Raw genomic sequence first — 24,086 nt, 5'->3', positions numbered from 1 at the left:
ATGCACTTCTATTTGCTACATACAGGTCTCAAGTGGCCAGTTTTGAAAGAAACGCACGTATTTCCATTTTGAAACATTATACCCGCAGCCACCTGAAATGGATATATTTGTGACATGCTGTATTTTTAAGAGAGGATGATGCTGTACAAACTGTATATCATGTTCAATAGCAGATAAGGGATATGTATACAGATATGATGGGTGGGTGTAGGTGTGAGAGTAGATTCTTAACTGTTAATTCTTGAAGCAGTTATTTTATAACCCACTCTAAGGTGGTATAACAGCCCTCTGGAGAGCCGCATCTCCTGCAGTTTATTAAATCCTAAATAATAACTGTGACTCTGTGGTTTTACCACTACAATAAACTGCTACTGAGAGTGGAAACAAATCCTAAAACAAACAGCATAAAAATCATTTTCCTTTGCGATTTTAGCCTCACTCTTTTCACACCATATTCTCGTGAACTCTCAAGTCTTGCTGCCCTGAGGCAGGTGCAGGATACCTCATCACAGGGAGCTTAATCCACGCTCCCTGAGCAGCGTTTACGAGAAACTCAGAACCTACATGGCTATGAAAACCTGCTAAGAATCCTAATTTCATATGTTGAAATTGACCATGCACTTATTCTTTTTACTATTCATTTTTCATGATTTTTTTTTTTTTTTATCGTGCTTTACCATAATCCTCTGCGACTGACCTTGCTTGCCGATGCTTTTACAGTGCTTTAGTGCTCTACACCATATGATACAGAAAACTATTGCATGACCTAAAACCAGCTGTGCTTTCCCACTAACTTGTTCCCACATTAACAAAGAAGAATCCGGCTTTGCCTACCTTTCCCTTTCCAGTGAGCTTGAGAAGCGAACCCGATATGACCCCCGTACTTCCTATTGAACTCTGCCATCAGCGCTTTGTAGGGGTTACGGATCATCAGAATCCCCGAGTCATAGGACTCGATCTCCTTCCTCCCGCTTTCATGGGTTTTAATGCAGATTGTCCTCCCACTCCTCCAGTGATCCCTCTCTCCTTTAAAACCTTCAGATAAAGAGGCAAGTGTCAGGTGCGTTGAAACTCTGCTGGTATCTCACAGGGAGAAAAGGCCTGCCCACCCCCACCTACCCCATGAGTTTCCAACAAAGAGACACAGCTTGTTACCCAGATCAGCCACGGTTTTTACATTTTTCAGAAATTTCAGAACAGTTTGTGTGAACTCAATGGAGTTCAAGAAGTTGCCCTATAAAACATATATGCATTTTAAAATAGATGCACAGATAGGAATCATGGTACAATTATGCACACAATGACTAAAGGGGATATACTGAAGGTAAGATCTGACCTTGGGCAAGTTCCTCCTCACCCTTATTGTAGAGGGAGCCGTCGAAGTAGTAGCTCCCTGTGTAATAGCCCGTGGCCAGCTCAATGAGGTGCCGAGCCCATGTGTTACCAGCCCCAGGGAAGCTGGCCAGAGCAATGAGCTGCTTGGAGTGAGAGGGCAGGAAACGTCTGTCCATGCAGCGGTTATCTGGAGACAGTGCGTTCAGCAGTGGGGGACATTTCAGAGGGGGACAGATACAGGAGGCAGAATTAAAAAGAGGAAAATCAAATGAAACCAAAAGAGTTTTTTTTTTGTTTTTTTTTTTAATCTAATTTTGACATCATTGTTAAATATCCAGATTTAGATGTCACTTGTAAATATTCAAATTCTGTTAAGAACAGAAACAAAGCTTAAACAAAGGTAAATAGTACCACCGAAACAGAACCGTGTTTGGGCATCTCTGCGACATATACCTTACTCACTGCTTTTTCAGGTCCATTATCAAATAAAGAAGTAGAATATGTTATTTTAAGGTGTTTCGTGCTAAGGAGTGGTGGTGTTTGAGCAGTCCTAAGCTGGAGAAAGGGAATTAAAACTGGGTCATTGTGCCATGCAAGAAACACAGTACAGCAATCGAATCTATCAGGAGCGTTAGAAGCAGAAACACAAGATCAAGTTAATGAGCCAGCTGTGTGGTGGCGCCTTGTGAAAGACTTTAGAACCGCAAATTAGGAAGGAAAGCTCAATTCACAAAGAAGACCTTCAGGGCCCATAACACTACAAAACAGGCTCTAAAACAATACTACAATAAGGTTGGTGCATCTCTGACAAATGCTTAGCTCAGGTCTAGTGATTTTGCAGTTTAGCATGCACATTTACTCATTTTACAATGCTTTGCAGTGAGTAACTAAAAGGTAAATGTGCTGCCGTACTGTAGGAACTCTCTGACCTGCCTTACCTTGCACCTGTGTTTGATACACCACAAAGTAGTTCTCGTTGCCACAGCTCTCAAACTCCTCTCCACTGCAGCGCTGTGAGCAGAGCTGCTCGTCCTCGCGCTCGTGGAGGGGGAAGCGAAGCGTCGGGAAGCCACAGTGGCAGGTTTGACCCGCGAGAACTGCCAGCGAGTACTCCTGAAGAGGAGGAGGGAAAACGCTCGTCTTTAGATAACAAAGCCAGCTGCACTGCCACAACAAAAACAGTAACCCAAACCCCAAGGTCCAAGCCAAAAACATTTCAAATATGGAAAACAAAAATGTTTAGAAATCTCTCTGACAACTTAAATCCCATGGATTGTAAGTGGAATAGCAAACATTGCACTAGCTAGAATCCTGGAGGCAAACAAGCCTCTATCAAAGAGCTTTGAGTTGACGAGAACAGGAAAATAAATAAAACACCCCCACCCAATAACCAACAAGCCCCACAAGAAAAAGATAAAGTCAGCTACAAAAAAAAAAAAACTGTTGATGTGCACATGCTGATCAAAAAACCTCCATGCGCTGGCAGTGCATCTCAAATGCATCTTTTATCAAAGAGATCAATAGTGTCCAGGGGCAGTGGTGAGAAAAACACAAAGAGTTTATATGTGTGTTAACAGCAACTCGCATTGCTAGGCTATCATGGATTCAGCATGTCGTTACAAACGGCTCCATCAAAAATAAAATGGTACACAACAGAGCTGTGCAAATCCATTCCTTTAGAGAGAATACTAGAGATAATATCTATGTGGCGCTGTGCGCTAACAGTCATTTGCCTCTCATGTGTTTGCCCAGTTGGAATCTACATACAGAGAGACAGAATCTGGCCTGTGAGTTTCAGCACAATTTGGCACAAGTCCAGTTAGCTTTCTGTTCTTGCAAGAGGCTCAGGACTAGTGCAGAGCTGGAAAAGGCTCCCATGGCACTCAGCTATGTGGAACACTATACATATTCCGTACTGTATGCTGCAGCTTTCCTCACCTTCTCTGTGCAGAAATCCACACACTTGTCCACAGTCATGTTCGGTATTAGGGCACTGACTGGCAGTGCGAAGGAGACATTGTCTGGTTTTCTAAAACAGCCTTTGAAGATTGCACTCCCATCTGGAATTGAAGCATAAACAACATTAGTGTGACCCTAACCCTATCCCTAACCCTAGCCCTAACCCTAACAGCGCTATGCAGACCCATATTGAACTTTTGTACAGTGATTAAACACTGGGGAGTGAGACATGCTGCACTCCACGTGTGCGAAACATCAGAGTTATCTAAACTATTGATTTTCTTCTTGTTGCTTACCACTTTGTATCATTTCCTGTTTTTATTCATTTTTAATCTCTAAATCCCCTTACATCACTATCCGATGCCCCTCAGTAATACATTCTATGAATAAATACACAGTGTAAATACGAGAGAACGATGTTAGTAATGAATTGAGTGAATAGACATCTAATAGTGCACTAATCCCAAAAGTAATTAAGACTGCAGCCCTCCTAAGTACAGCTGCCGTGATTGAAAAATCGACAGAATTACTCATTGCGAGTGGGATTAGCGTGATGTTTGAGACATGACAGCAGCAGCTATTGGAAGCCCTCTTCATCCCATACGGAATATAAACGTTTGCTCGCAAAAACCGTGCTTGCATTGCTCTCCTCATCGTGCTTGTAAGAGCATGCTTTTACTGTGCCTCGCTGGGTGGCTGATAATACAGGGCTGTGTGGCGCCAGTGCCTGCTGGTGGGGGGGGGGGGGGGGGGGGGGGGTGGTTTTTGGGGGGGGGGGGGGGTGGGGGGGGGGGGGGGGGGGGGGGGGGGGGGGGGGGGGGTGTTCTTGATTCATTAATTCTGTCACACACACATAGAAATCTTTTTTTCATTCCCTTTTCCATTCTTTTCTCTTTCAATAAAAATAATATATTAATTTTCCATTGTATAAAGTGCCCTTTAAAGATCTGACATACAGTAAATGTGTCAGCATGCATGCATAGTATGCATTTAGGTATGTATATATAGATTATGTATATTACCTTACAAACATTAAACATATCCATCAAATTCATCACATTTTTTAGCAATTCCCAGTATTTCAATATTATTAATATTTTTGTGTTTAAGTGCCTTGACCTGAGTTGAGGAGCAGTTGTTGTTGCCAGATTCTTTTGCATCAATGACACATGTAGCACCAGCTAGTTCAGCTATACAGACACTTTGCTAGATGATAATACCTGTTCACTACACACCGCCAGCTCTTTTAGCTATACAGACACTTTTCTTGATCTAGCCAGTGGTACATGTGTGTTTAGGTGAAAGACTTCCATGCAGAGGAGCTCTTGCATTCATAACAAACTACCTTACCACAGAGATTATACTACATAAGAACATTTGAGTAATTGCAACAAAAAAGCCACTCAGAATGCCTGGAAACATCATAAAGAGGTAAGAGAAATGACTGAAATGTCATCTGAAACAGTTACTCTTTAATATAGGGTAGAAACATCGTATGCAGTGTGCATGGCATGACATCACACTCCAAAAGCCAGTAACAGCACAGCCTAATTTGTAAAGGTTTCACTTTTCACTTAAGAGAAAGCACAACGTACCGAACACCCAGCACTCATTCCACGCTCCTGTGTGAATATATTAACAGCCTGACCCATGTAAATGCACCCCTCTGACTGCTAGCCTAAGCAATGAGACTCTGCTTCACCTTCTCTATAAATCATTTTGAAGTAGGAAAACTACAAGTTCAATCCCTCCAATGTGTAGAAGTGATGGAAAGGCAAGGTTTAATCAGAATACAGCCACAACTCTGAACTTTATCATTTTAATTCATCTCTGTGGAGACAATGAGCGATTGGACCCTAAGTACAGACACAATTAGTCTCTTAGTCCATTAGTGGCAATGGAAAGTGCAATTAGCAAAGCCACGCGTCTGAATCCCTCACCCCGATAAGGACTGCCTGGGCTACAAAGAACATCCATTAATATTGATTGGCACACTGTTCAAACAAAGACTGGAGGTTTTTTTTGTTTCTCCCGGTAATTTGATTAAGTCTGAACAAAAAGGAACTATGATTCCATGTAATGAAATAAGTTCATTGTTTCCCTTTACAATTCAGTTCTTTTCCTGTCCTCTGCTTGTTGACTTAAGAAACAAATCTGGGACGGGCGAACACATTTGCTTGCTTGTTTGTGTTTTGAATTGTTTAACTGTGTAGGTTGAGTTGCATATTTCACCTGTTGACTCTGCCAGGATCCCATTGAAAACTAAATGGGCGTCAAAAAAGCAAAAAAACATTAGACATGCCGCTGAATCGGAAACCTGTGCTTGAAACATAAGACAATTGAAATAAACTTGACACTACAGTAAAGCAAACAAAGGTCTAGGGAGAGGGGAGTTTTATTATCCCAAACCATAATGGCTGAGTTTGAACAGCCATAAAATAAACAGGTCTCTGCTTTGCCAGTATGTCTCACCTAGGGAGCCATCCGTCTATCAGAACAGATGGAAAAGGTCTAAGATCAGCCCCAAAGACACGATTAAAAACGTTAACCTTGGGTCTTACTGAAACACAGCATGTTGCATATTCACACGTTTCATTTCATAAACGTTTCATTACAACCCTTTCAAATACAGTATGTAACGTGCCTGTGAGGCAACACATACTGTTTAACACATGTGCAACTTGCATTGGTTTTCTACATGGCTAGCTATAGAGTGCTCACATCGCCTGGCTGACTCCTGGCTCAGCTCCAGTCTGAAGATGGTGAGCCGGTTTGCCCCTCCGCAGATATTATTCTTTTCCCCCTTGCAGTCCATGTTGCAGTCCGACTCGCTGGCGTTGGGGGCTTGGATCCTGTGTCCGCAGTAACACTCCGCTCCAAATTCCAGACCCGCATACATATAGCCCCTGTTTCCACAGACAACCGGAAATAGACCACCTCAGTGCTGGATGATTTTTACCTGCCACTAATCACTAAAGACAGTTTGGTTTATACATCTTTGTTTTAATGCATCCTTAACTGATTTGGCCAAAACAGTTAAAGAAGATGTACAGGGATTATGCACTTGGCATAATCCCTGTAGTGAACACTTTCCATGGGAAAGTAGAATGAAGACTGCAGGAATTGAATGAGGGAGCTTGTTTAAAAAAACAATTACATATGAAGCTGCTTTCTCTTTAAACTGCAACACTCCTCAACTCAACAGCTCATAAAATGTGTTTGTAATCGCTTGCTGGTTGTGGTTTGTGGTAAAATAATTAAACACAAAGACAGGCTCTCACCACATAATAAGTCAGGGAAGAACCGCTGGTATGGGAAGTACACAAGTGAGCACAATCAAATTGGAGTCAGTCATAGTTAAAATAAACTCTGCCGGGGTAACCAATATTGGGTGTAATGAGGGGCACCCAGGTGGAAAGCTTGAAGTAAACTAAGAAAACGCTTCTAAATAAACAAAGGGAAGGTACAGTACACCTTAAAATACTGGTACATGAACTCCCCTGTAGCTGAATGTATATACAGTGTTCAATATTCTCGGAACAGGACTCTAGTTTAAGAGAAGCTATTTTCAGTCCCCCTCATCACATGCACACCGTCATGGAAATGACTCTTTTGTTTCAGGTCGTTTACAAACACCTGGAGCTGCTTTAATGTGGTTTTTTTTTTATTTCATTATTTGTTCATTTATTTGACAGATGTCTGATTGGCGCTTCAGAAAGAAAGAAAGAAAAAAGAAGTTAAACAAAGCTTCTTAGTTCCCAGCCTACCTTTCTGCACAGTTGTCTTGGCAACGGAACACAGTCATCTTTTTGTAGTCGAAAAAGGACGCTCCTCTCAGAGCTCTCTGCTGGGTGTTGTCAGTGTAACAGCCGATGTATTTGGCTGGGGAAACAGAACAAATAAGTACAGGGAATCGGCCATTTGGGCAGAAAGACTTTGTTCTTTAAAGCAGATCTTTCAAGCAGGCACTGCAGACAGATGTATGCAGTACAACTGTTAATACATGTAAGCAAATCAGTGTATTGTATTATATCATGCAGTTGCACGCATGATCAAATTAATTATCAAGTTAACTAAATCTATTTTCCATTTCCATATTCCTAGATCTGTAGGTACAGTAGATTAGTCAAGCACCTTCAAAAATAGCCTTTCTGTGTTCACTTTATTCTGTGATTAAAGTTTAAAGTATTTGACTTGAGTAGGGAAGCATTAGTTCAAGAGAATGGCAGTAATCAAAGTGCAAACTGCCCATGATTCCTCTTTGGTTATGATGGAAATGAATGGGTCCCCAGTGGCTAACCTATTAAAAGCAGGAGTTCAGGTAAGCCATGCAAGTTTAGTCTGAATCCTACGTTGCTGGGGATCTTGCTCAGTTAGGGAGGAAAGTAAACAGGGCTACAGCAGTTCACATCATCACACCTCAGCCAGTCCTGGTCAGGCACCCAACGAGTCCAAGGTTCTGAAACTTGGCAACATCTGCTGCTGAGGCTCGCCCAGTGAAAACTGTCGCTCACCCGCTATCTCCCTGATGGGTGAGTGGGTTGCAGCGTGAGATGTCATTTCAATTGGGTAGAAAGAGATGCCAATTTCACTGCCTGTTATACACGGCCTAGTGCACCCACTAAGAAGCACACATGGCTGGCGGTTTAGCACTTCAAACCTGCGGGTTTGTGGGGAAGACAGCCGTTGTCTTAGGAGGTTGTGCATCATCAGTAAAATAACAGAAAAATACTGTTCGTGCTGAAATGCTCCTTTCATGGAAGGGCTATTAATCACAAGCTGCCAACTGATGTGAAGGATTGCTTAACCACACTGAAGTAGCTGGGACTTAGCCATGTGGCACAATAAGGGCTGAGCACATTATCAAAGGTGCTCTGCATCGACAACACAAAGATCACAGAGAGGAGATAGCAGCCACATGGAAGACAATGCTGTCTTTATGTACTGATTCCACATGTAGATTCTCAATCCCCACTAACTAAGACAGCTTCTCTTGAGCTGCCTTCTAAAAACCATGCTATCGCGACTAATGTATGAAACCAAGTGTAGCTGACAACATGTTGACTTAATGTAGGCTGCTTGCATCTACTCAATTGCAACACGCTTCACAGATACAAAGTATTTTCTTGTTGTAGTATTAACCCTCGTTCTTGTTGTATCTGTACCTTTTCAAACCTGCACTGTGGAAGGCATTGCACAGTTTTCTTGTTTTAAAATTAGAAAGCTGAATACTGTAATAGACGAGTGCTCAGTTCTCCTCCTCCCCTGCCTCCACCTTGCAGCACGCCTTGTCTAGGGGGAAGGTGGCCCAGGGTGCCACTTGTCCTGACCGCTAGAATTAATTATCATTCAATCAATATACATTACATTATAGTTCGGCCAGCATATAGAGGCAGCTGTCGAGCTCCAATAGACAAGGCCATGGGCCAAATTATATTACGTTTCATTATGTGCATGGTCATTTGTCAAAATGCAATAAAGAATTGTTCATTTGAAATCTTGTGGATGTCTCCTTTCTGAATTAATCTGGGTGCATTTCTGTGTGTGTGTGTGTGTGTGTGTGTGTGTGTGTGTGTGTGTGTGTGTGTGTGTGTGTGTGTGTGTGTTTTTTTAATCAATAGTTGGGTTTACTGTACTACATTGTGTTTTCTTTGTTTTGTGGATTGGTGCAATTATTTGTCTACTGTCAGTTGCAAATAATAAAATAAAAATGAGCCCGGGAGACCGAAGCCTTTTATCTTGCCTGAAGCTGGTTTTTCTCTTTCACAGAGGAACTGCAATGCAGTTATACACACTCGCAGTGAAATCAATCTCCAAATGTTTAGACTTGCATGCCCTAGCAAACATATCCCTTACTGCAAAATATCATTCCTATCTTTCTAGAAAGCTGTCCCTTTGCATGACTGTAATTGTGTCCACACTGTGGGCTGTACTCTAATCTTATTCACAGGCATGCCCTGGACTGCCTCCTTTGTAGAAACGAAAGAGCCCATTTAGAAAGGGTACTGTGAGGACAGGGAGTCCAGGAAACAGCCAATTCCTGCTATGTGCTTCCTTATTTCCTGTTTCACTAAAGAGAAGCACATGCAATCTGACACCCCTGTTAACATAGTGGCAGTGATTATTTCAATGTTGATATTCATGGCTGCTGTTATGTGCAATGTAAGGGTCTTCAGGGGTTAACCTTCCTTGTCCAGCAAATTCAAATAAAAGTTATTCACACATTCTTGAATGAATCAGCTTATTTGCAGGCGGAAAAGGTACAAATTACAAAGAGTTTCAGTGTCACGGGCATTCTCTCTGGTGCCCATCCCCTCCCAACTATGTGGCACGCCCATTGACGTTTATGGTACTAGGCCTCTTCACAGGGTCTCTTGGGTACAGTGGGGTTCTTTACATCGTGTTATGTGCTGCACACAAAGCAGAGGTCTATAAAAGGTGAATTCCCTAAGGCAAAGCTATTATCTCCAAATCCTATTTGCTGATATTGATTCAAATTGATTATCTTAAAAAAAAAAGAAAAACACCCACTGGTTTCTACTGCACACTGTTCAGCCACAGAAAAGCTCTTCAAAATGGAATACTACAAGACTGGCTCTGTGTATAGATATTCTCTGTCCCATGAGCCCCTGATCAAATATTAAAAAGATCTTAGTACTACTAGATTGCTCGTCCCAAAACAACTTACCCCCCTCACACTGCAATGCCTTTTCAACATGCTGTTGATGCTAAAGTGCACTTCGAGGGAACTATAGTTTGTATATATACATATATACAGTACATATGTTGTTGCTCAAGAGCCAACTTCCCAAAGTTTTGGTTTGTTTAACTGACCGTCATCAAAAGATAAGTGTTTGAAAACAGTGGAGGCACTAACAGGCTTCTGATGCCATGGTAACTACGCAACAGGTGATTCACACACACACACACACATTACTGGTATTTCACTGCATACTGAAGCTCATTCTAGAATTTTTTTTTGTAATGTTTCCAAAGTTTGACCACATTGTTTTCATTGGTGCCAGGAGAATAGTGTAGTTGTAAGCTCAGTCCCCCAGCTTGCTAGCAGGAGCTGAGAATGGGAAGGCATCTCTTTTCCCTGTGGACTGTAGACTCTCTCTGCCATTTCTGATGGCTCTTAAAGTGCCTGTGGTAGACTGCTATTTGACGAGGAGCCAATTTAACATCCTGGATTTGAAACATTTGATGCCAAGGCGAAAAGGTCAGCTTTGCAAAGAGTGAATTAGTCCAACCCCCTTTGTCAGAGTGCCGCAGTTTCCTCAACAAGAGAGAGCGAGAGAGCAATAGAAACCCTGCTTGATCAGTTAATTAAACACCAACGCTTGACACTCCTGCCTGGAGAAATAGGACAGTGAAAGTGTTCAGGAATGCAAGGCAGCAGGAGAGGAAGAATATGATTTACCAGCCAACACTCCTGAGTTAGAGTTGGAAGATATGAAATGAATAATGTATCATTTCCACTGCAATAATAAAGGTACCGATAATCTTTAGTGCATTTAGCAGGTGATGTACTGCACCAGATTTACCCCCTGGTCTCCAGTTGCACATTGCAACACCCCCATCCAGCAACCTAAATTAAACAAAAGCTCATACATTACCTCCACTTTGACACTTCAAATTTGTTTTGGTTTCTTTAACCCCCCTCCAGAATGATGCACCTCTTCAAAGCCTTCCTGATGGCACTGTTTTCGCGTCTCATTACAATGTGAAAAATCTGTTTGACGGCCCCAAGAGTCAGTGACAGGCCATGTACCATTCACAGGGCAAGAAGCTTCTGTACCAAAAATGCCTGTCTTAACACGGCCCCCAAAAAGTTTAATACCAAGCTTGGGCCCCCTGACAGTTAACCAGCCTCTTAGCTTCTTTCCTCAGAGATCCCTTCTCTCTTCACCCAATCACACTCCAGTTCTTTAAAGCCATTGGCTGTGTGTGTCCCCCTGCAGGATGCATGCTTATTTCAGACCCTTATTCATGCCAGGTTTTTGTCTTCGATCACCAACTCCACAAAGCTTTCACTCATTTTGTTATTTAAACACTTTTGCTGTTCATAAAACTGTCCAGTGCTGTTGCCATGTTCTTGGAGTCTATGTGGGAAAATCTCTTTTAAACCAAACCTGCATTATTTAGGTTGGGCTTAGGGGTTAAGTCATTGAAAATGAAATGGAGAAAAGATGATAGCTTACCAACCTCAGCAGTATTATCCTGCGAGCGTTTCATTTTTAACGCTAATCACCTTGGCTTTGCAAATTAGAAATTTGACTTCAGATCACCAGCAATAAAAATCTGAAAATGCCACCCACATCATGTCATTTGAACAGATGGAGGCTAACTATGACTCTGTAAGTTTAGAATCAGTCACAGCTTCACGACTGGTGGTGACTAGTCTTCAAGCGTTGGCGATGAGCATGTAACATGCTTCACTGCGACCATTTCTTGCGCTTAAATGTCCAATGCTTGGAAATAATGTCTTCTTAATGAGATGATCAGTCTATGGGCAGAAAAGGAGCCGCTATGCATAAGCATTAAGGGTTTTAAATGATAGAAACTGCAATGACAGGACAGGAACAGATGTCCTACGTTAAACACACAAACTATGCACCAAGGGATGTTAATACCCAGGATACATACCATACATAGTACCTGTCTATTGATCAATCAGAAATGCATCTTCCATTTACCTTACTGAGCTGTTTTATTTAACTGAATGGGCATAACAATAGAAGTGTAGTACTTATAGAATGTACCTAAGTCTATAACTCTTAATTTCCAATGACATAGTTCATGTGTGGTGTCTTCATAGGTTTGCATATTTAATCTGAGGAATAATACTGCAGAAAACACAAAATAGACCAGAGATCCATGCTTACCAGACTCTCTGTGTCTCAGCTGCATGTTACGTACAGTGGGCAGGAGCCCTGCTTCTGGATTCTAGTGTGTTTGTTTGGCCACTCAGTTCATATCTGTGACGTTTATAACTTTGAGGTTCTCCCGTCCTATTATAAGTGACTCAGCAGCAGCAGTGGTTGTTGATCCCCGTAGTCTCTGTAAGTCACTTTAGATAAAAGTGTATGAATAAATAATATTTAAGAAGTTTATTTGGTCTACAGGGATACCAGAAACCTTTATAAGCAGTTTTAGATCATTTGCGTTCACTTTTCCTTGTTCTGTTGTAATCTCTTGCTGCGAGTGATTTAGATTGCTTGTAGAAAGGGCAGCTTTGACAGCAGCTGGATGTGGTTACTGTACACAAGGAATCCATCCTGTAACGTATCCACTAATAAGTGAATTTCGGGACCTGGGTGACTGTTTTGCAATATTAATGCCTAGATAATGTTACAGTGACGCAATTAATTTCCATCACTTGGAGGACGAGGTCGTTTTGTCAGAGGTTAATTGCTATGGACACATTACATATGGGCTGGAAAGGGAATGCTGTGTGTTTTTACAGTGACTGGAGATTTGTACTTAGAAACCATCTGCTAGGAATTCTCAAATTGTCAGCTCATATTAACTTAATGAACAGAGAGTGATGCAGTACACTCTTGAAATTAGTTTTTCGTAAGATTATTTCATGGTGACGTCTTTTTGTTTTTAAGATAAACCATGATGTGGCACCAGCACAGAATATTCCATTATTGATTTTGTTTGCATCCCCTTGCAAAACCTCCTTGGTCTCAGCTAGCGTTAGCTTGCATCTCACCCATTCTCTACCTGTCCAGGTTTTCCCCCCTTCTCCTAAGGTGTCACAAGCAAACAGTGATCTGAAGCACTTTTAACAAATCATTATTGAATCTAAAGCTTCAAAACCCTTCAATGAGAACCTATTACACCCTAGTCCCTTGGAGTTGTTGGAATGGAAGGCTGGGCAAATATAGTATGCTGCTGCTTACATCGTCCTGTCACTAAATAAATGATAACACTGCAGCTATTTCCTTAAATATCAGCACAATCCATTATGCTGCTGTCCCCGATTCAATGTACTAACGCAGAATGGTACTGCGTGCTGCCTCTTACCATTGACCCACTTTATTAATGACAACAAATTGCAACCCCATTCATGGTCCCAGAGGGTCAGAACAAGCTGTTGAGAAGAATCCTACTCTACTGCATTTAACAATGAAATCCACTTAATCCATATATCTTTGTCAATTATCAATAGAATCCCTCGTTTTTTTTTTCAAATTCAAATGTTACCACTCAATCAGGAGGGCTGAAGGATTGTCCAGGATTGGAACCTACAGGACCCTGTAGGACTCACCCTGCATCCAGTGCAGTAGTGCCTTTACCAAATGAGTCCTGGAACCCTAAAATCCATATATTCAAATTGTACAACGGTATTCTCTTATTATTATCAGAACAAGGGAATAGTGACATGGCTTTAATAGAGACTTGGTCACAAGAGACTTCAGATTCTCTTCCTGTTAATACTCACAGCGTCATTTTAATGGTGAGCTATTTTTGATATGCAGATATCAAAAGAATCAAAAGACTGACAAAATGTGCAGGGTTTAGCCTCACCACCCAATGTTGTAATAAAAGGGTAATAAAACCGAGATGGACTGGCTTCAGAAATGTGTTATCTACATGTCAATCCTCCTCATGTCCCCGTTTGTATAATACAGAAATAGAAGCCAAGTCTTAATGAAGGGCAGTTTGGCGGTTTACTAGACACACATTACACAGTAACAATGATGTAATAACTCATTATTATGATTTTATGTCTTTACATGATCTTAATCTAATCCTTACACTAAACCTTACAGGTATAATATGCATTAAAACTGAAACATAATTACATTCAACATATGTTATACTTAGACTGCAACTACCTCATAAGCTCTGTAAGGCTCTTTAAAAGTAAAACTAACAAGAACGCAACTCACCCCTGCTTTCTTCCTGGTCCCTGGTGCTCCTCCCTTTAAGAGCACGGCTCCAGCTGCCCGCTCTTCCCCTTTCTGGCAGATTCTTGGAGGCGGGTTTCAGCCAGGGCGGCCCGTAGCGCCTCGATGGTTTGGGGGTTTCCTTGAAGACCCTCCCGATCAGGCCCAGGTTCTGAGTGTCCAGGGCTCCGTTTATAGTTTCAATAGCTATTGGTTCCTTACTGGTCTCCGTAGATCCCCCAGTGAAGCTGGAATGCAGGAATGCAAGACTCCCAGCTGTCAGGTACAAGATGATGAAGGAAAAGAACCGCACAGGCTTCCTTCGGAAGTAGCGTTGTAGTTTGAGCAGTAGCTTAGCCATTCTCTACCTGGCTGCCAGTGCCCTGCTTCACTGAAACTCTGGGCACTGAAGCCGGACATAAAGCCACCGTATTGCTGCAATCTGCTGGATGCCTGGTTGTCTATATCCAAAGCCTTTCTTAAATGTAAAAAGTAAAATTTAACAGTGGAATACAGAGCTTGGTCCTTACACCTACGCTTGAAAAAAAGAAAAGAAATATGTTTAAAAAACAAAAAAAACTAAACACTGATACTGTAAAAAAATAAAAATTCCACTTTCAGTTTTTCCTTCAGTTGGAGACTTGCATGGTATCTATTCCAGTGGGTTAAATGTATCCTGTCTCATTCTGTTTTAGCACTCCCCTTATTTAAGACCCCACAGCATGCCCAGGAGACTCATTTCTTGGAGGGTTCATGGCTTGTAAATCGAACTCTCGTCGGTGGTTTGAAAGACGATCAGCTGACGCAGCTCCAGGTCTGTTTCCGGAACACAGGCTCTTTGGAGCATTTTCTTTTCCTAATGGAATTGGCTCTGCCTCCGATTCCCAGCCAGAACCCTGCCTGCCGCTTCTCCGGTACAAAGTGCTGACTAATACCCTTCTTTTTAACAAACCACCATTTAGGCAATCTCAGACACAGGGGGGAAATTCAGCACCTGCAAGTAAAATAAACCAACTCACTTATTTGTTTTCTGACCCCTCTAGTCTAAGACAACATCAGCCATTAGCATCGACCTTTTTTTTTAATTACTTTGTTATCTCTTTTCTCTTTGCTCATTTCTGCAAGTAACCCTGTCAATTAAAATACCCTGTCCCTTTTGTGAAAAAAACATAACACAGTTAGGATAAATTGATCACATTATAGCAGCTTGGAATCAGTGTGTGTGTGCACGAGATAAACTAGTCAAAGCATTTGCTTTCTGATCAACAGGACTTGTGGTTACACAACTGATTGTGTCACAAGTAGGAACAGATACAATGTCCCTCACATACGGCATTCAAATCAAACAACACAGCATTATTCCAAAGGGCTTATTGAGTAAGAGGAAACCACAACTTGCTTCTGCTTTTGAGTAAGGAATGCGCTGCTGGTGTGGCCTACTTATTTCCTTCAGTGCAAATGCTTTTTTCAGAAACCCACTGGAATGTTTGTGTGCATTTTATTTGATTGTTTGACAGCTGGGATGGCAAGGTGGCTGGCAGGATAATGCACCTGCCTTTCATCTGGAGTGGAAGCCTGTATTCCCACTCCTTGCGCTGTCTTGCTCAGTGGACATAAAGAAAAGTTTGTTTTTAATTAAAGTTTTTTTCTTCTCTGTAAACTAAGATGGTAGACTTTTAAGTACTATAAATCCTGGCCAGAGAGATGAAACAATGCAATGCTGTGGTAATCCAGGCCTTTAGATTAAACAGCTACATTAAACATGTAAAGAATTTTCAAATAACTTATGTCAGAATTACTTTATAATTCCTATTTGTTTTTTTGCTATTAAAGAATGCAGCTTTCTCTAATTGGAAATGTACCTACTTTTAGCTTGGCTATTGGCTCTCTCTGCCTTGTATGAGATGCCATTGGGTTACATTCGTGTTTAATGATGTAATCGGTCATAAAGTTTCATCTCTAAGTTTCCATTCTGTTTATGCCTCACTGCCTCATTAGCAATTTCAGAAATTGCATCAGTCCTTCCTACAACTGTCAAGTCATTTAGCAAAGTACTAACGTTGCATTCTTTCAACAGGAATGGAATTTTCCAATTGGTTCAGAAACAGTGGTGTTTGTGTGACCAACAAAGCATGCTTGTTACTTGATACACAGATCCTCATTGCTAATTTCCATTATTGCAAAGGGGACTGAGGAGCCAGCCTGTTTTAACTTAAGGTGTTATGATACTATGCAACCAAGTGTTTCTGTGTGTAGTCTAGTAAAATGTAAAGACCTTGATGAATGTCAGCTATTATTTCGATACACGACCTCATTACAAAGAAGAGAGAGAAAAAAAAACACCTTTACTTGTATTTATTTATATAGAGGTTTGCGAACCTCTGAAAATAGCAGTATCTTTGTGTTGCGAATAGAGTTAATTCACAGAATTCACCCGCTGCTTCTTTACTCATGTCCTCCTTGCTCATGACACGCCATGCTCAGCCTAATGCACTTAAATCCATTAAAAAAATCCCTGGTCCTAGCTTGAGTGGAGCGTATTCAATTACAGAATATCAGAATTGCAGTAAAAATTTAAATAAAAAAAACTACAACATTATGATCTCAAATCCCACACCTGTTTCATGCAACTGTAATCACATCGCCTCCACATTAGAGAGAGAGAGTGAGACACACAAGCAAACTGCCTTTCAGATAACAAAATGTACCTTTGTAAAAAGTTATTAGGTGTAGCTAATTTATTTGCCATCAACGTGCTTTCAGTATTATCCGCTGCAGTGGGTTTCATGTTTAATGTCCACAATATTTCATGCTGTAACAGAATCACTGGCGCCAGGTCCCTAGCTCAAAGCAAACTACATTGCAGACCCCTGAGGTGTGGGAGTCCCCCTTGTCCCATGGTCTCTTACCGCAGACATCAAGAGGTACATTCCATTAAATAATCAGTGCCTATTACACAGCAGCCATGTTTATACTGATATAGTGGCGGTTTATAGAGGATAAAGTACATTATTGTGAGTCATGAATAATGAACAGCGGACAAGAAAGGCATAACTAACGGTTGCTGTTTACATTCCTCTGCCTAGGATCAGTCTTGCCAGACACTGGCCTCGGGCCATATCCTTCATATCACCCCCATAATAACAACCTCTTCAACAAAGAATACCATTCAAGGTTACAGATCACAGTTTGCATTCAGTGTTGGGTCAGTATTGAAATATTTCTTCTCTAAAATATCTTTCGATTTAGATCACTATATCAGACACTGCGTGCATAATTGTACCAGTTTCCTGTCTATGTATTTATTTTATAATGCATATATGTTGTTTTTTTCAAAGTTTTGGCAAGGCAACTTCTCAAACTCCATACACACAAACTGTTTTAAAATTTCTACACATTTTATAAAAAGTCATGACTGAAAGGGATATATTGGCACTCCACGCTTATATAATAATAAATCTGAAGTACTGCCCCTTGCATTCAGAACAGCTGTCACATGTGTTATACTGTATTCACTCTACATAGACAATGCACAATCTACATATGCAGAAAGCACAGTGGTTACAATCACACTTTTAGAAGAAGCTCAAGGGTAGTTTGAACAGGGTATTACAAATGTAGGGGTCATATGAATGGTAGTGGCTCCGCGATCTCAGGTGCTGTAGCTGAGGATGGTGATCGACTTTGCATCCTCCTGTCTGGTACATCCCTCAGGTGCTTAATAATATTTAGTTTGGTTGTGCTGTGGTAGATTGGATGTTATCTTGAGGAGCTATATGATGGATAAGAAAGATATCACCCATGAAGATGCCATTTGCAGAGCTCTGCCCAGTGCACCTTGAGGTTGATCCCTTTACATGGTCAGATGCATAGAGATCCATGAGCAGGGAATCCCTCTATTCCCACTAGTAAGGGACAAGGATTTGACAAAACTATTCAAGTGCTGATGGTATATGGGGTGCATTCGTCTTACATCTTATACTAGAAAATAAAAGATTAGGCTGCATACTGACAGATGGTGATTGCGTTCAGGGCCATCGTTTGATACAGATCACAAGCCAAGATGCTAGAAGCATTAATTAAAAAATGAATAAAAAAGAAAACTTATGAACTACATTTTGATGCGACCAAATCAGTAAAATCAACTAGCCAGAATGTGTTGGGTGAAACTATGGACTTGTAACAAATAACTAAATTGAAGGTTAAATTCAGAAAACACCCAACACATAAGTTTTGCTGTCTTTGTGTGAGCTTTGAGTCATCTTGTGAGATTTCAACATTGTTTTAAAAAAAAATGTAAATGATAAAAATGGGGACATTTCTTAACAGCCCAGTCACGGTTAGACCACCAGTCAGCAACCACAGCCACAAACCTCTGATTGGACATTAATTTAGATTCATATTTAATGAGCCAGCAAATATTGAATCAGAGTGGATTCCGGGAGAAAATGTCAGAATTAATCATCGTGTAGTCTACACTTCAGGAGATGTTACGCCAAACAGAGAAAGGAAGCCCATAAATAAATTTAATCCGTCAGAGGGCACTTGTGTGTTGTGAATGGGAGGATATCACACTGTAGTTTTATGATAAAATATTAAAAGTAGCAGAGCAAATCTACTACCTTTGCTACAACAACTGTGTCTTTTTTCACCTTGGTAGAAAGCCTGGGAAGATATATGGAAGTACTTAAATTGTATTTAAAGACATTTGAATGATTATTACCGACATAACATACTTAACCCTTTGCAGTCCATTTATTCAGCGCTTGTCAGGCACGTCGGGTCCAATTTATTTTCACACACGCTGTTTATTTTACACATGCTGTTTAACTTGTTTTTTTTTTTTCAGAGTGAAACAGGTTTAAATGGCACTGCATGGGAAAATTACAACAGTACTGCATCTTCAGCCAAGCCCCATCTCTTGTTCGCTGTACTTTTCGTGCATACTGATAAATCCTCTGCTTATCATTCGTTTTATCAAAAAAACTCCTCAATAATGCAATCCAAGTCATTCTTTTGTTACTATAATGTCTCAAAAGGCTCTGCAAATGTCCGTGATATTCTTTGAGCGCTGGATGCGGAAGCAGCTCTCTCCTTTGTTATGTGTCCGTGTTATCTCTGTGGTGCAGGATCTGACATCGGACTGGAAAGGGACAATTGGAATGTCGTACCCAGTCCAACACAGGACTGCAAAGGGTTAATCCTTTTGCTTGGCAAGTGACTAAAAAGCTCCTGTAGTGTCTCCTATTGGGCACAACAGAAGCCGGAGTGTCTGTCAGCACCCCACAGCCAAGAGCGGTCCCCTTACTCAACCCTCTTCTTCTCTGCTCAATGGCAGCTGATATTCCACACACACACACACACACACACACACACACACACACACACACACACACACATATGTATAAATATATATATAGTCTTTGAACAAGTTACAGATGATTAATTCTAAGCAGGCATGCTTGTTGAATGATGAATATATTATCTATAGGATTTAACTGGTGGCACCTATAGGAATTGGCACAGAATCAGAATGGAGTGACGGGTTTGATGATTTAACTGGGGAGACCTTTCTGGCCTCTAGTAGCATTACAATTGCAGGTCTGCTGGTACTGCTGTAACCATCAAATCAAATGACTGCATTTTAAATGATTTCTGTAAAGACTTTTCCACACTTTTACATTTCCACACTCCAAGCTTCAATAATTGTTGCTGCCAAGCCTTTCCCCCTTAAAAAGGAGCCGATGTAGTTTTTTTGACTCTGGTGGACGCTCATTGACTTTCTGAAATGTTGTGCTTGAGTATCATAGCTGGATTTGGATGTGTGCCAGCCGTTTTAATTAGAGAAAAAAAAAAAAAAACCTGTTTGGTTTTGCGCAGTTATATCCAGAGCCAGGTATTATTAAAAGCTGGCACTTGGTCAAATTCTCAGGCATTATTTTCTGCTCCACTGTGCCATTTTTGCTCCCCAGTAAAAGTCAGAAAGCCTCCAAGGACATGCCTTCACTATCAGACACACTGTCAGCGTTCTTCTGTCTCCTCGCCTCTCCACAGGGGAGTATGTTTTTTTTTTTTAATTGATGTCAAAATCCTGTCTTCATTATATTTGCCCCTCAAAATGGTGTTCCCTCCACACACACAATGCAGACAGCTGTAGAAATCTGCAAGCACACCATACATGAGAATGTGTGATTTCTCCTCCTGGCCTCAGAGGAGCTGCTGCTGCTGCTGCTGTGAGCACAGGTACAGTTCCCAATGGGGGGATGGTTCACATTCACGGTGCTGTGCTAAGTTAACAAAATCTAATTAATGCTTTGGATTAGCAGGCAGATCTTCAAAGCGCGTTTCTGCTGCACTGCCAAATCTGCACCTGGTAATGCTACTAAAAATAAACCACTAAGGAAGTTAATTTAAGATATCTGAGGAGCAGCAAAAGTTTGCTTCTTTGTAAATAAAAAAATTCATTTCGCTTTTTATCATGTGTTAGAACTAATTTTTTGATTAACTCATGGAATGTAGTTCAGCCAATTGCAGCGCTGTATTTAACCATTTCTTCTAATCTATTATTTTGTTCAGACGGGTCTCACATGCATCTAGCTCTCTCATATTTAAGAACATAAGAACATAAGAAAGTTTACAAACGAGAGGAGGCCATCTGGCCCATCTTGCTCGTTTGGTTGTTAGTAGCTTATTTGTCAAAGACATGCTAATATGACCTGATCTTGCACACCTTGACATAAGAAAATATGCACATGATGAAGGAACTATAACTGTGTTATAGATGCCATTGGAAATGTATTATCCTACTTTTTGCTATGTTCAGATTTATCAGTGTTTATGTATTTTTTTTACTCTAAAGCCTGCTCGGAAGATTGCTTTCTAACTGTCACAATTACCATATCAGTGGGAGGCAATTCATCGAAGAAGATCTTAACCTTCCAGATGATACAAATATGATTTATTGTTAAGAGGTAGGTAAATCCTACTAACAAAAACAAATTCAAGAAGGGTCTGGATTAATCAAAGGAAGCAGGCAGGCACTGCAGAGACACTGCACGGGAGTCCTGCTTAGTCTGATTCTGCTGAGCAGCAGGGAAAATCAGAGAGAGAGAGAGAGAGAGAGAGAAAAGAGAAGAGAGAGAAGAGAATAGAGAGGAGAGAGAAAAGAGAGAGAAGGGAGAGAGAAGAGAGAGGAGAGAGGAGAGAGAAAAGAGAGAGAAGGGAGAGAGAGGAGAGAGAATAGAGTGAGAAAGAGGAGAAAAGAGAAAGAGGGGGAGAGAGAGAGAGAGACTTATTAAGATATACTCAGTTGTGTCCTCTGTTACCGCTTTTATCCCCATTCATCCAAAGTTAGGAATTAATAGGCATACTCTGAGTCCAACACATGTCCACACATTGATAGCAATACCTCCCCACACACACATACACACAGACACACACACACACACACACCCATACACACACACACACACACACACACGTGCACACACACACACACACACACACACACATACACACACGCACACGCACACACGCACGCGCACACACACGCACACACACGCACACGCACACACACACACACACACACGCACACACACACACACACACAGACACACACACACACACACATTCTTAATGCAAGTTTGAATATGTGATGCCATTTTTCATTATTTACTACTCCATTAACAAGTCTTCTCTTTTTCTTTAGCTCAAAGAAGGGACAAGAGAGGTACTCTACCAAGTGCACGTACATACTGTAGTAGGATTGCTCCAGGGATTTAGGGCATTATTAAATACAGAGCAAGGGTTATTGGATTAACTGAGATTTCACAGTCTGTGTCCCTGGTCAACAAAACTCATAGATCTATTAATTGCTCACCGGTTTTGTGGGAACGCTTTGGTATAACAATCTGCAATTGTGCATTCATTCCCTGTTTAGACAGACAGGTCCGTAAGTCTTTCTCCTGCCACTGAGCACTCTCTTATGTCTGTGTAACTGACAGAAATTTTAAACAATCAGCCTGCTTCAAAGGTTCCTTCACAGAAGTAATTATCTGCAAAGCCCCCAATGGGAAAGGCTGTCAATGTAATATCAAACGATATGCCCACCACAAATTGCTGGCAAGAACAAAACTGGTTACTTGAGTCCAACAGCATAAAAATATATCTCAGAAGAACAATCTCCTGTGTTTATAGCAAGCACTGATTGTTCAGAATCCTGTTGCTCCACAGTTGTACCATTTTATCGCTATTAACCATCTTTGATCCTTTCTTGTGCTCTGAACATTAACTCTGTAAATGGTGCTGTTTCCAGCCGCAGATCCAAATCGCCACATGGGGTAAGGTTGCATCGTGGACAATGCTGACCAGCAGCAGAAATAGCACACTTTTATAAAATAACAGGACAAACATGAGGTTTAAACAAAGAAGTAAATCCAGATTACATCAAAAACAGCACCCAAGCACAACTATCCCAGCGCATAGACAGGGAGCACAACCTTCTGCTCCCAGACTCCTACCTAAACTAGTCTCCTCTCCTTTCCCAAACAAACATTTATCGTTCTTGGTAGTGACTTCTTCCAGTGGCTAACTGACTGATTAATCAATCAGCCAGGAACTGCAGCCTATCATTCTCGGGCTGATCAATCAGACAACCAACCGCCCCAGAAAGACACCAAGTTGACACCATGTGGCTGTGCAAAAGGTGGCCATCGTGGCTCCAGGCTATTCCCCCTCTTCCCTGTCACATCCCAATACTGAAGGAGTTTATTCACCTGAAATTGGTCTGTCATGCTGTTCCGAACCCCACATTAGCAATCTCCAGCCTCCACCATCCACTGTCACCATCCGCTGAGCTCCTGACAGCTTAGCTTAACTTGCTCCAGCTTTACTTAACTTCCAAATTAATTCACTAGGCTGGCAATTCTTCAGAGCTGCCCCTGACTGAGTAGACAGACAGCTGCTTAAGCAATGCTGTCACCTGGGTGTACAGTTTATTTGGCCTAAGAATGGATTAATACTGCAGGGCCTCATTGCAAATTACACTGGGGTGACATAAACAGGTTTCTGCCAGTTATCTGCATGCTGCGTAACCTATAGTGCATTAGAAAAGACAATAGCATTCAACAGTGTCAATATCAAGCGCTAACTACAGCACAGTACTATGATATACGCAATGCACTACCATATAGTATATCATATTGTTAAATACGAGTGCTTGACTTGTTATAATCCTTCATTTGGTTTCTTATTTATAAGGAACACTGCTACAGCAAATACTGGTTGACAGGATCTACCTCAAACCAAACCCATGTACTTTAATCAGAATTATGTGAATTCTCTCCAAGACAATAAGCATGTTTGATTTTGACCAACAGGGGGCAGGTGGAATTTATGAGTCCCTGAATGTCATTATTCTACACCAGTTACAGAGCGTATTTTATGTTCTCCGCATTAATATAAAAAACCTATGACCTGTGCTTTTCAAATACATAATTCATAAAGACATATGCTATCCGAATGGCACAGCGAGTCACCCTGCAGCCATGGTGTCAGGAGAGAATTTCTTACTGAAACACTGGGGATAGTACAACAGGATAAAGGCCTCTCCCCTGAATGGGCGGATCAATGCGGCTGCCCAAAGCAGTGGGATTTTCTGCTTAGCAATGGTTTCAGCTATGTGTTGTGCATGTCTGAAGTGGAGGCTTCAGTCTCAACACTGCGATAATGATTTGGGAGCTCCTGAATCAACAAAGCAGTTGCCTGCATTCGAGAAAATGGAGTAATGTGATCTTTCACGACAGATAAAGAGGGTTCTTAGTGCCCTACACGTGTTTGAACATGTGCATTTGAACATGTGCATCTACTCCTGCTTAATGATTACAGCTACAG

At 41.3% G+C, this 24,086-nt stretch overlaps 1 protein-coding gene across 3 annotated transcripts in view; it reads right to left on the bottom strand.

Moving 5' to 3' along the window:
• LOC121299524 (WSC domain-containing protein 2-like) overlaps positions 1 to 24,086 on the bottom strand; it is a 40,444-nt gene that overhangs the window by 4,394 nt on the left and 11,964 nt on the right. For 2 of the 3 annotated variants that reach the window (XM_041227294.1, XM_041227295.1), the window contains 7 exons: positions 14,199 to 15,189; positions 7,062 to 7,176; positions 6,016 to 6,200; positions 3,274 to 3,395; positions 2,274 to 2,448; positions 1,358 to 1,522; positions 835 to 1,035 (listed from right to left, as the gene is read on the bottom strand). In XM_041227294.1, coding sequence (XP_041083228.1) covers positions 835 to 1,035; positions 1,358 to 1,522; positions 2,274 to 2,448; positions 3,274 to 3,395; positions 6,016 to 6,200; positions 7,062 to 7,176; positions 14,199 to 14,556 — 1,321 coding nt within the window. In that variant the 5' untranslated portion in view covers positions 14,557 to 15,189. Of the gene's footprint in view, positions 1 to 834; positions 1,036 to 1,357; positions 1,523 to 2,273; positions 2,449 to 3,273; positions 3,396 to 6,015; positions 6,201 to 7,061; positions 7,177 to 14,198; positions 15,333 to 24,086 lie in introns of those variants that run through there. The other variant, XM_041227296.1, reaches the window with a different exon arrangement.

Source organism: Polyodon spathula, chromosome 25 (genome assembly GCF_017654505.1).
Source record: "Polyodon spathula isolate WHYD16114869_AA chromosome 25, ASM1765450v1, whole genome shotgun sequence".
Taxonomy (NCBI): Eukaryota; Metazoa; Chordata; class Actinopteri; order Acipenseriformes; family Polyodontidae; genus Polyodon; species Polyodon spathula.
Note: the sequence above shows the minus strand (reverse complement) of the source record. Positions and strands in the feature narration are given on the sequence as shown.